Source organism: Natrix helvetica, assembly GCF_964273705.1.
Source record: "Natrix helvetica genome assembly, chromosome: 13".
Classification (NCBI taxonomy): domain Eukaryota; kingdom Metazoa; phylum Chordata; class Lepidosauria; order Squamata; family Natricidae; genus Natrix; species Natrix helvetica.
Genome location: NC_138557.1, coordinates 7,089,566 through 7,102,372, shown reverse-complemented (window position 1 = coordinate 7,102,372; position 12,807 = coordinate 7,089,566). Strand labels below are relative to the sequence as shown.

Here is a 12,807-nt window from a genome sequence, read left to right as displayed (position 1 = left end):
TCCCTCCTTCCTTTAACAGTGTGTCTTCTGGATTATTTAATCTATATTCTTTTATTCATATTCCTTGTCTAACCATTCATAAAATCGCCCCCAAGTCTTGAAGTGCACCGATTCCTCCTTATCTTTTATTCTGTGTTAACCGATTTATTTCTGCACAAATATTTTCTTTATTATCACTTTCTGAAGGGATTTTATCTGCTTTCCAGTTTTGTGCAAATGCAATTCTAGCCGCTGTTACAACATGTATAATCAAATATGCCTCTTCTTTACTATATTTCTCTAAAAGGATAACCAATAAAAATATCTCTGATCTCAGTTCTATATTGCTTCAATAGTGAGGTGGCCAGCCTATAATTTGAATGGATGGGTGGATGAATCTTTAATATTACAATACAATACAATAGCAGAGTTGGAAGGGACCTTGGAGGTCTTCTAGTCCAACCCCCTGCCTAGGCAGGAAACCCTACACTGTTTCAGACAGATGGCTATCCAACATCTTCTTAAAGACTTCCAGTGTTGGGGCATTCACAACTTCTGGAGGCAAGTTATTTCACTGATTAATTGTTCTAACTGTCAGGAAATTTCTCCTTAGTTCTAAGTTGCTTCTCTCCTTGATTAGTTTCCACCCATAGCTTCTTGTCCTGCCCTCAGGTGCTTTGGAGAATAGTTTGACTCCCTCTTCTTTGTGGCAACCCATGAGATATTGGAACACTGCTCTCATGTCTCCCCTAGTCCTTCTTTTCATTCAACTAGACGTACCCAGTTCCTGCAACCGTTCTTCATATGTTCTAGCCTTCATTACATTTAGCTTCGGCTCAGAATTAGAACAGCAGAGGTTTTAGCTAGTCCTCTATGCATGCTCCCCTCTTCATGGATTGCTGCCTTGTCGTGGCAAAGGGGCTTGTGTAACTCAATGAAGCTATTGCAATTCTGCCAAGTCAAAGACGATTAAATACCTCTGATTGTCTTCAAGCAGCTTCATGGCCTCGTTCAGATTCTTTCCCATTTCTGCTAAGGTAGGGTCAACCACCTGTTATTTAGAAAGAAAAACGAAAAAAACAACAACCCCAAATTCAATTATATTGTAAAGTTTTACTTCTTCTCACCTTCCCAAACTTCATAAATCATAGAAAGAAGTTATAATACCATCTCTTGAGCCATTTCTGGACGCGTGCCCACCTGGAATGGATGTCACAATCAGCTATACATTGGTAGCAATGACAGCGATAGCTCTTAAGACTTATATTACGCCTTCGTAGTGCTTTAACAGCCCTCTGACGGTGGTTTAAAGAGTCAGCCTCTTGCCCCCAACAATCTGGGTCCTCATTTTACCCACCTCGGAAGGATGGAAGGCTGAGTCAACCTTTAGTCGGTCAGGATCGAACTGCTGACAGTCGGCAGAGTTTAGCCTGCAATACTGCAATCTAACCACTGCGCACCATGGAAGGAAGGAAGAAGGGAAGGAAGGAAGGAAGGAAGGAAGGAAGGAAGGAGGGAAGGAAGGAAGGAAAGGCAATAGCACTTAGAAGGAAGGAAGGGAGGGAGGGAGGGAGGGAGGGAGGGAGGGAGAAAGGAAGGAAGGAAGAAAGGAAGGAAGGGAGAGCAATAACAAAAGTTGGCTTTCCTTTTTCACTTTTGTAACATGTGGTTTTTTTATGTTGTACGCCGCCCTGAGTCCTTTGAGAGAAGGGCGGCATATAAATCCAATAAACAAACAACAAACTTATATACCTCTCCACAGGGTTTTACAGCCCTCGCTAAGCGGTTTACAGAGTCAGCCTATCTCTCCCAACAATCTGGGCCCTCATTTTCCAAACTCAGAAGGATGAAAGGCTGAGTCAATGGCAACAGCACTTAAGACTTATATACAGCTTTGTGATGCTTTTACAGTCCTCTCTAAGCGATTTACAGTCTACGAGCCCCCCCAACAATCTAGCTCCTCATTTTCTGACCTCGGAAGAATGGGAGGCTGAGTCAACCTTGGGCCAGTCAGGATCGAACTGCTGGCAGTCGGCAAGAGTTAGCCTGCAATGCTGCATCCTAACCACAGCGCCACCCCCGGCTCACGATGGGAACTGCAGTCTCCCATAACCGGAGGAAGGCAGCCTAACGAAAGCCGAATCGAAGAAATGTTTAAAGAAATATCTCAAGTTTTCTTTTAAAAGTCCTCGCTGTCATTTGTGTGTGTGTGTGTGTGTGTAAAAGCACATCAATTCCAGAGCCACCATGGGACACTGTGTTAATGGAAAACTCTGATTAGAGTTACGCTGTCCATTTTCCATAGTGAATCATTCCATAGGGGGCCTGGAACTTTTATCTCTGTCTTCCCCATTTCCTTTCAGAGATTCTAAAGCAGGGGTGTCAAACTTGAGGAAGGGCTGCCTCGGGGTTGTGTTTAATAAGAAATACAGTTAAAACAGGGGTTAGTGCTTTCAAGGCATCAAGCACGTACACACACACACACATAAACACAACACAAATATCCTGGAAAGGGAGCGGGTTTCTACCCAGCATCATGGAACAGTGTCAATAAATCCACAGCAACAAAACACACTCCTGCTTATTATGTACAGCTCAGGTTGAACAAGGTGATAAATCTTTCTCAAAGGACTTGGAGGGTAATAGCAACCTTTTCCAGATAAATAGAAGCTAAGCCCATCACCCTAGCATATAACCTGGACGAGCAACCAGGGGGGTTGAGAAGATATTGACTTTCAACAAATGATCTGAAGCTATTTGAAGTTACAGCTGCCCAAAACATCAGAGAGACATTTATGCGCGCCAGATTCGAACGGCTGGACCCAACGGTCAGATATGGGAGATTCGTTGGAGATGAAGATCTGATCTACCTTCAAAATAAAAATAAAAAGCCAAAGATGAAAAAGCTGGTTGGCTTCTCACAGCTACATCAACGCTGCTGGGTTGCAGGTGTTATTAGAAACCATATTCCCAACGGAGGTCTGTAAGCATTTGTTTTCAATGTTTATCAAAGGAGGGAGAGGGAGAGGGAGAGAGAGAGAGAGAGAGAGAGAGAAAGAGGGAGAGAGAGAGAGAGAGAGAGAGAGAGAGAGAGAGAGATTTTTGCTGGCGTGTGGATAAAGCCTCCCAGCTTAAAAATTGTCCCTTCTACATAATATAACTAGCCGATAACCCGGCGTTGTCCGGGTATTTATTTATAGGGGGGAAATGTCCCAACCAAACTTAATTTCTAATGTTGGATTTTCTCCCTTGCCAGAGGGAGCCCCCTTGTGAAGGACTGTGAAGCTGTTACCATGGCAATTCCACTGTGCTGTACAGTAGAAGCCATTTTACGGCAGTACAGTAGAAGTCATTTAAAGGCACAACAGGCTGCATCCTAACAGAACACACACCCCGAGGGGCGTTAGGGGTGTCTTACCCCCACAGTGTTTTTTTTCCAGAGAGTAAGTCATCTGTGTACCAAGTTTGGTTGAAATTGCTCGAGGCGTTCCAGAGTTATGCTGGAACATAGACACACACAGAGCTATTTTTGTATATAGAGGAGGAGGAAGGAGGAGGGAGGGAGGGAGGGAGGGAGGGAGGGAGGGGGAGGAGGAGGAGGAGGAGGAAGAGGAGAAAGAGAAGGAGAAGGAGAAGGAGAAGGAGAAGGAGAAGGAGAAGAAGAAGAAGAAGAAGAAGAAGAAGAAGAAGAAGAAGAAGAAGATTAATGTATGGTTAAAAGACGATTAAGCTAATCATTGTATAATATTCCTGGCAGGTTGCCTCAATAATCAGCTTATTTCATTCCTTCACTTGCTCCAGAAGAATGCTTTTATCTCACTTAGTATCTCACTTGGCAAAGGTCTGCTTGTGTTTTGCAAGCCATTATAACTGAAGTCAAGATGGCAAGCCTCGATTTACTAAAAAGAAGCATCACACAGATTTGTCAAACGCGCGTGTCCTAAATTCTTTTCCACCCGATAAAACGGAGAGGCCGTGATCGCAAAACCCAGACAAAATACTCTATGGGTAAGGAGGGAGTGCCAAGGTAGGACAAATAAAACGAAGTGCAGTTTGCGTAATTTTGTTGGGACATGGCAAATAAAGGCACGGTTGGCACCTGCCTTTTTCGAAGAAACCGCTGGGTAACTTGAGAATTCTGTCCCTGCTTTTTAAAATTTAAAAACCGATTCGCACATGTGATCTTGTGTTTCCATTTTTTGGGTATAATTCATTTCCCCCCAAAATAATAATAATTGGGTCTGCCAGTTGCGGGAAGACTCTCGCGACGGCCTTCCATCAACTGGGCAGGGCCGTTACATGGGTGAACCTATATAGGTAGTCCTCGACGTACGATCACGATTCAGCCCAAAATTTGTGCTGCTATATAGAGACATTTGTTAAGCGAGTTTTGCCCCATTTTACGACCTTCCCAGTCGCAGTCGTTAAGTGAACCGCTGCAGCTGATAAGTTACATAGGCTGAATCTGCCTTCCCCCCATGGGCTTTTCTTGTCGAAAGGTTGCAAAAGGAAATCACAGCCACGGGACGCAACCACGGTCGTAAGTGTGAGCCGGTTGTTTGATCACATGACCACGGGGATACTACCAAAGTTGCGACTGTGAAAAACGTTCCTAAGCCGCTTTTTCCCCCAGCAACGTTGTAACTTTTAGCAGTCGCTAAACAAACGGTTGTAAGTTGAGGACGACCTCGGGCTCGAGTCCTGAGAAAAGCGTCCCTTGTTCATCGGTACGGTGAGCCTTGTAACTTCCCATTCTTCAAGGAAGCCGACCCAAAGTATCGCAATGTATCTATCAAATATTGTGTTGTTTTTTCTGCCGTCAGCTTCTTCCACGTATCGGACTCTCCGTCAGCAAAGCAAAATTATGTTCACAACCACAGCAGCCAAGCAGGGCACGAACAGAGGAAATAAAGCCCATGCTGACAGGTCATTGAACGCATCCGAAAGAACTTTGGACTCTATAAATGTGAACCAACTGGTTTGAAATCCTGATTCCGGAATCACAAGTAAACACACACTGCCATGCTCTTCCTTGTTCTCTCGGTACTTTGTATTTTATGGAATAAAAAAGACAGTTGCTTTGACTTTTGGCTGCGGGTGAAGAGTTCTTTCAAATGGAACGCAGTCACTCAGTGGCTAAGCTTGTCGATCAGGAAGGTCGGCAGTTCAGCGGTTCGAATCCCTAATGGAGTGAGCTCCCGTGACTTGTCCCAGCTTCTGCCAACCTAGCAGTTCAAAAGCACTTAAAAATGCAAGTAGAAAAATAGGAACCACCTTTGATGGGGAGGTAACAGCGTTCCGTGCACCTTCGGCATTGAGTCATGCCGGCCACATGACCACGGAGACGTCTTCGGATAGCGCTGGCTCTTCGGCTCTGAAACGGAGATGAGCACCTCCCTCTAGAGTCGGGAACGACTAGCACATGTTTGCGAGGGGAACCTTTTCCTTTCCCTTTTTAAAAGTCCTTTCATGCCTTTTGAGTGAAAGTCACCAAAATTAACCGAGACTTCAACTCGGGAAATAATCCCACAACATCAAATGACGTCTAAGGAAATACCCGCCAAAACAATTTTCACATGATTTAGCAGACCTTCCTAATGTATTCCAGTTTCTTCGAAACTAAGAATTGAGGTCAAACTTTGTCAATTCATTGGACCATGTGCTTCCTATCTTATTCACAGGAGCATGGAAATAGCACAAAGAGCTTTTGACACATCGGGAAAAAAAACCCTGAATAAATCGCTCCAGCATTCATAATATGAGCAAATCGGTCTTTAAACTGTAGTCAAGGCGAACAGGCTAACCAAGGGTTAAGCATTCAACAATATCAGATCAAACTACAATTCCTCTTGTGCTAGTCATGTAACACTAAGCTCAGAAACATTAATGCCAACAAAAGTTTAGATAGCTGAATTAATGCAAGAAATGAAGCATTTAGAAACTGTTCACCCTCTCCTGCCAAGGGTCTCATATATATATATATATGTCAAGGCTATGGTTTTCCCAGTTGCAATGGATGGCTGTGAAGGTTGGACCATAAGGAAGGCTGAGTGCCAAAGAATGGAGGCCTTTGAACTCTGGTGCTGGAGAAGACTCCTGCATTGAGTCCCTTGGACTGCAAGGCGATCCAACCGGTCAGTCCTAGAGGAGATCAACCTTGACTGCTCTTTAGAAGGCCAGATCCTGAAGAGGAAACTCAAAAACTTTGGCCACCTCATGATAAGGAAGAAGGACTCCCTGGAGAAGAGCCTCATGCTGGGAACGATGGAGGGCAAAAGAAGAAGAAGGGGACGGCAGAGAAGGAGGTGGTTGGATGGAGTCACCAAAACAGTCAGTGTGAGCTTAAATGGGCTCCAGAAGATGGTAGAGGACAGGAAGGTCTGGAGGAACATTGTCCATGGGGTCACGATGGGTAGGACGCGACTTTGCAACTAACAACAACAAAATTAATACATCTTTATGTGATTCCCTGGCTAATTTTAGAGGTACATTTTAGCATCCTTGAATTATGTTGTGACTGGCATTCATTTTTGTACATTCAAAGAATGATGGACTAAAGATCCATCCATTCAAAATGTTTTAATAATTTTTTTGGATCCCAAATCCTCACAAGGTTTAGCTCTCTTAAATGGGAAGGCCGTGTGTTATTTATCCTCCTTTATTATTCTTTTTCATAAATAACTCAAAGTGGCGAACCTAGCTAATGCTTCCTCTTCCTATTTCCCCCAACAACAATGAAGCTGTGACATGGATGGATGGCTGAGGGAGGGGAAAGGACCGGCTCAAAATCACCCATGTCAGTGCCTGCAACTTACTGATACCTTCACAATTTGGTAACTGATATCCTTTTGAGTAGTTGATCTCAGCATCAAAGTCTGAATCCAGGGCTTCCCTAGGAATATACAATACAATACAATACAATACAATACAATACAATAGCAGAGTTGGAAGAGACCTTGGAGGTCTTCTAGTCCAACCCCCTGCCTAGGCAGGAAACCCTATAACGTTTCAGACAAATGGTTATCCAACATCTTCTTAAAGACTTCCAGTGTTGGGGCATTCACAACCTCTGGAGGCAACTTCTGTTCCACTGATTAATTGTTCTGACTGTCAGGAAATTTCTCCTCAGTTCTAAGTTGCTTCTCTCCTTGATTAGTTTCCACACACTGCTTCTTGTTCTACCCTCAGGTGCTTCTCTCCTTGATTAGTTTCCACCCATTGCTTCTTCTCCTACCCTCAGGTGCCTTGGAGGATAGCTTGACTCCCTCTTCTTTGTGGCAGCCCCTGAGATATTGGAAGACTGCTATCATGTCTCCCCTAGTCCTTCTTTTCATCAAACTAGACATACCCAGTTCCTGCAACCGTTCTTCATATGTTTTAGTCTCCAGGCCCCTAATCATCTTTGTTGCTCTTCTCTGCACTCTTTCTAGAGTCTCCACATCATTTTTACAATATGTTCTCAAAAGATTAAGAGAAAGCAAAAGTCTCTTCCACTGCTGGGATTATATCCATTTCAAGGCAAAAAAACACAAGTGACTTTATCAAACAAATCTTTACATACAGTTACGTACTGTGTTTCCTCGAAAATAAGGCAGGGTTGTCTCTTGTTTTGACCCACCCGAAATAAGCGCTTGGCCTTATTTTCGGGGAGGTCTTATTTTTGAGGTGCAGGAGGCCCCTTAACCTCGGCCCGCGGCCCAGATAGATCTATCTATCTATCATCTATCTACCTACTACCTCTAATCTATCATGTCTGTATGCATCTATCCTCTATGTATAATAGCCCGAGCCTGTAAAGATGAAGTGAGGAAAGCTAAGGCTCACAATGAAGAAAGGCTTGCCACAAAAGTAAAAAATAACAAAAAAAGCTTCTTCCAACATGTTAAAAACAAGAAAAAAGTTAAGAAACAATTGGTCCATTGCTGGGAGAAAGTGGCAAGAAGATGACAAGCAACAGGGAGAAAGCAGAACTATTTAACTCATGTTTTGCATCAGTCTTTACACAAAGGAACAAAACAGCCCAACCTATCAAAAACAGCACCACAGAAATCAGATTAGGAACACAAATTGAAATAGGGAAGAAAATGGTAAGTGAGCACCTGTCTACCCTAGACAAGTTCAAATCACCAGGACCGGATGGATTACACCCCAGGATTCTGAAGGAACTAACAGACGAGATCTCAGAACCACTGAATTATATCTTTCAGAGATCCTGGAGCACAGGGGAACTGCCAGAGGACTGGAAAAGAGCTGATGTGGTTCCCATCTTCAAAAAAGGAAAAAAAAATAGATCCAGGAAACTATAGACCTATCAGCCTGACCTCAATACCAGGAAAGATTCTGGAAAAGATAATCAAGCAACGAATTAGCGAACACCTAGAAGTAAACAAAGTAATAGCCAAAAGCCAACATGGGTTTGTCAAAAACAGATCATGCCAGACTAATCATATTGCATTCTTTGACAAGGTGACAAAATTAGTCGACCAGAGGAATGCCGTCGATATAGTTTACTTGGACTTCAGTAAGGTAGACCATAACCTACTACTAGATAAAGTAGAAGAATGTGGGTTAGACAGTATCAGCACCTGATGGATTCGTAACTGGCTGACCAACCGCACTCAACGTGTAGTCCTCAATGGAACTGCATCTACATGGAGGGAAGTATGCAGTGGAGTACCCCAAGGCTCTGTTTTGGGCCCAGTACTTTTCAACATCTTCATCAATGATTTGGATGAGGGAATAAATGGGGAACTCATCAAATCTGCAGATGACACCAAGCTGGCAGGAATAGCCAACACTCCAGAAGACAGGCTTAAGATACAGAAGGATCTTGACAAATTTGAACATTGGGCACTATCTAATAAAATGAAATTCAATGATGAAAAGAGTAAGGTTCTACATTTAGGCAACAAAAACGAAATGCACAGGTACAGTATAAGTGATACCTTGCTCAACAGTAGTAACTGTGAAAGGGATCTTGGAGTCCTAGTGGACAACCATTTAAATAGGAGCCAGCCGTGTGCAGCAGCTGCCAAAAAAGCCAACACAGTTCTAGGCTGCATCAACAGAGGGATGGAATCAAGATCACGTGAAGGGTTAATACCACTTTATAATGCCTTGGTAAGGCCACACTTGGAATACTGCATTCAGTTTTGGTCACCACGATGTAAAGAAGATGTGGAGACTCTAAAAAGAGTGCATAGAAGAACAACAAAGATGATTAGGGGACTGGAGGCTGAAACATATGAAGAACATTTGCAGGAACTGGGTATGTCTAGTTTAATGAAAAGAAGGACCAGGGGAGACATGATAGCAGAGTTCCAATATCTCAGGGGTTGCCACAAAGAAGAGGAAGTCAAACTATTCTCCAAGGCACCTGAGGGTAGAACAAGAAGCAATTGGTGGAAACTAATCAAGGAGAGAAGCAACTTAGAACTGAGGAGAAATTTCCTGACAGTTAGAACAATTAATCAGTGGAACAACTTCCTTCCAGAAGTCGTGAATGCCCCAACACTGGAAGTCTTTAAGAAGATGTTGGATAGCTGTTTGTCTGAAACAGTATAGGGTTTCCTGCCTAGGCAGGGGGTTGGACTAGAAGACCTCCAAGGTCCCTTCCAACTCTGCTATTGTGTTGTATTGTATTATTGTATTGTATATATGTATGTATATATATATGTATGTATCTATCATCTATGTATCTATGTATGTATATGTATGCATGTATAATCTATCTATCTATCTATCTATCATCTATCTATCTATCTATCTATCTATCTATCTATCTATCTATCTATCTATCTATCTATCATCTATCTATCTACCTACCTACCTACCTACCTACCTACCTACCTACCAACCAACCTCTAATCATGTATGTATGTATCTATCTTCTATGTATGTATGTATGATGTATCTATCATCTATCTATATATCAATCATCTATGTACGTATTTATCATATATGCATATGTATATGTATATGTATATATGTATGTATATATGTATGTATGTATGTATGTATTATCTATCATCTATCTATCTATCTATCTATCATCTATCATCTATCTATCTATCTATCTATCTATCATCTATCTATCTATCTAAGCATCTATCTATCTATTATCTACCTACCTACCTACTTACCTACCTATCTCTAATCTATCATGTATGTATGTATCTTTTATGTATGTATGTATAGTGTATTTATCATCTATCTATATATCTATCATCTATGTATATATGTATTTATATGTATGTATATGTATGTATATGTAATCTATCAACCTACCTACCTACCTCTAATCTATCATGTATGTATGTATCCACTTCTATGTATATATGTATATATGTGTGTATGTATGTATCTATTATCTATCAATCATCTATGTATGTAGCTATCTATCATCTATCAATCTATCTATCATCTATCTATCTATCTATCATCTATCTATCTATCTATCTATCTATCTATCTATCTATCTATCTATCTACATCTATCTATCTATCATCTATCTATCTATCTATCTATCTATCTATCTATCTATCTATCTATCTATCATCTATCAATCAATCAATCAATCTATCTATCTATCATCTATCTATCATCTATCTATCATCTATCTATCATCTATCTATCTATCTATCTATCTATCTATCTATCTATCTATCTATCTATCTATCTATCATCTATCTTTCTACAGTATCTATCTATAGTATCTGTCTGTCTGTCTGTCTGTCTGTCTGTCTGTCTGTCTGTCTGTCTGTCTGTAATTATGCAATTGTAGAGATCTGTGCATTAATAACAGGGGGACCTCTCTGCGTGCACCAGATCCTCCACGATGCAAAGACTGGATCCCTACATGAATCTCATCCCAGCGCAGAGCTGACATCACTGCCCTTCCATTATGAACACCAGGCGCCTCTTCTCTTCTCCCCCCCCCCTCACTAGGGGCTCCTATTACACCCCCAGCCCCCCCTCCCTCCCGCCTTGATCAGCGCCCCCCCCCTTTCCCCAGAGATCCGCCCCACCCCCACCCCCAGGGAAGCGCCCACCTTCTCCAAGGAGCTCTCCATGGCCGCGGGTGCTAGAGCGGCGGCGAAGGTCTCCGGCTCCTCCGCCCGGGCTACTTCCGCCTTGGCCGAGGCCTCGGCCGGCTCCACGTCGGCAGCCGCGCTGACGAAGCGCCAGGAGGCGTGTGCGGAGGGCGGGGCCGAGGGGCCGGCGGGGCAGGGGGGGGGGGGAGACGCGCGCGCGCGCGCGCGCACAGGCCCTTTTGGGCCGCTTCCGTAGCGCGCCCAAATTGACAGGGTTTGAGCGGTGGGGAACGTACCAAAATAACCCCCCAAAAAAATCAAAGAAAGGAAGAATAAGGGTTTTAAAAAAGCATTCAAACCGGCGATAATGAATTAAAAAAGAAACAATCCTTTCGATCGATTTGGGAGAATTTCCACCCGGAGATTTAAAGCTTTGGCGGCAGAATCTCCTCCCTCCTTGGCGAATAGAACATTCCTCACGGGGTTCGAGGAAAGAGATGACGTCTTCTCTCGCGATAGAGCATGCGCGGGGAAGTATCACAAGCCTAGCGTGTTTGCAAGGCTCCAAGCGGCTTTCCCTTTGGGCTTTAGTGATAGCCCGGCGGTTGCCTGGTTCGGATGTGCTCCGTCCCTGCACGGGGTGGAGTTTAGGTCTAGTGGCTTGCAATTGGCTTGGGCCATTGGGATAAAACATTATTCCAATGAGGAAGAGATCAATCAGTCAATCAATCAATCAATCAATCACTCAATCAATCCTTTGTATAATGAGCAAGACTTTCTTTTATTGGAAGTCATCAGTATCATTTGAAGATTCCACTAAGGATGCTGACATCTCCCCCATAGTTACTCCACAGCTGGGCCGTCTTTCAGGATCAAATAGAGCCCAGTTTGGTGGCTCAGTGGCTAAGATGCTGAGCTTGTCGATCAGAAAGCTCAGCAGTTCGGCAGTTCAAATCCCCAGCGCCGCATAACGGAGTGAGCTCCCGTTACTTGTCCCAGCTTCTGCCAACCTAGCAATTCGAAAGCATGTAAAAATGCAAGTAGTAAAATAGGAACCACCTTTGGTGGGAAGGTAGCCTTCTGTGCGGCCTTCGGTGTTTAGTCATGCCGGCCACATGACCACGGAGACGTCCTCGCACAGCGCTGGCTCTTCGGCTTTGAAACGGAGATGAGAACCTTTACCTTTACCTTTTTACTGGCTTACAAACCAGGAGATGGAGAGTTCTAGTTCTCACCATGGCCAACTCATGTCCAACTCACCATGGCCAACGTGTCCAACTCACCATGGCCAACTCATGGCCAACTCACCATGTCCAACTCATGTCCAACTCATCATGGCCAACATATCCAACTCACCATGGCCAACTCATGTCCAACTCACCATGTCCAACTCATGTCCAACTCATCATGGCCAACTCATGGCCAACTCATAATGGCCAACATGTTCAACTCCACCATGGCCAACTCATGTCCAACTCACCATGTCCAACTCATGTCCAACTCATCATGTCCAACTCATGGCCAACTCATCATGGCCAACATGTTCAACTCCACCATGGCCAACTCATGGCCAACTCACCATGGCCAACTCATGTCCAACTCATCATGGCCAACATGTCCAACTCACCATGGCCAACTCATGGCCAACTCACCATGGCCAACTCATGGCCAACTCACCATGGCCAACTCATGACCAACTCACCATGGCCAACTCATGGCCAACTCATCATGGCGCTCCCCCCACTTTTGGGACTGCAGCCAAAAAGGGTTGCCATCACTGGTGTAGCGTCTCCTG

General features: G+C 43.7%; 1 protein-coding gene across 1 annotated transcript in view; it reads right to left on the bottom strand.

Annotated features, from left to right (window-relative positions):
• PDXDC1 (pyridoxal dependent decarboxylase domain containing 1) overlaps positions 1-11,156 on the bottom strand; it is a 33,054-nt gene extending 21,898 nt beyond the window's left edge. Inside the window, exons 1-2 of the mRNA XM_081965750.1 lie at positions 11,031-11,156; positions 957-1,030 (exon numbers count right to left, since the gene is read on the bottom strand). Of these exons, the coding sequence (XP_081821876.1) occupies positions 957-1,030; positions 11,031-11,051 (95 nt within the window). The 5' untranslated portion in view covers positions 11,052-11,156. The remainder of the gene's footprint in view (positions 1-956; positions 1,031-11,030) is intronic.
• Positions 11,157-12,807: the final 1,651 nt, after the last annotated feature.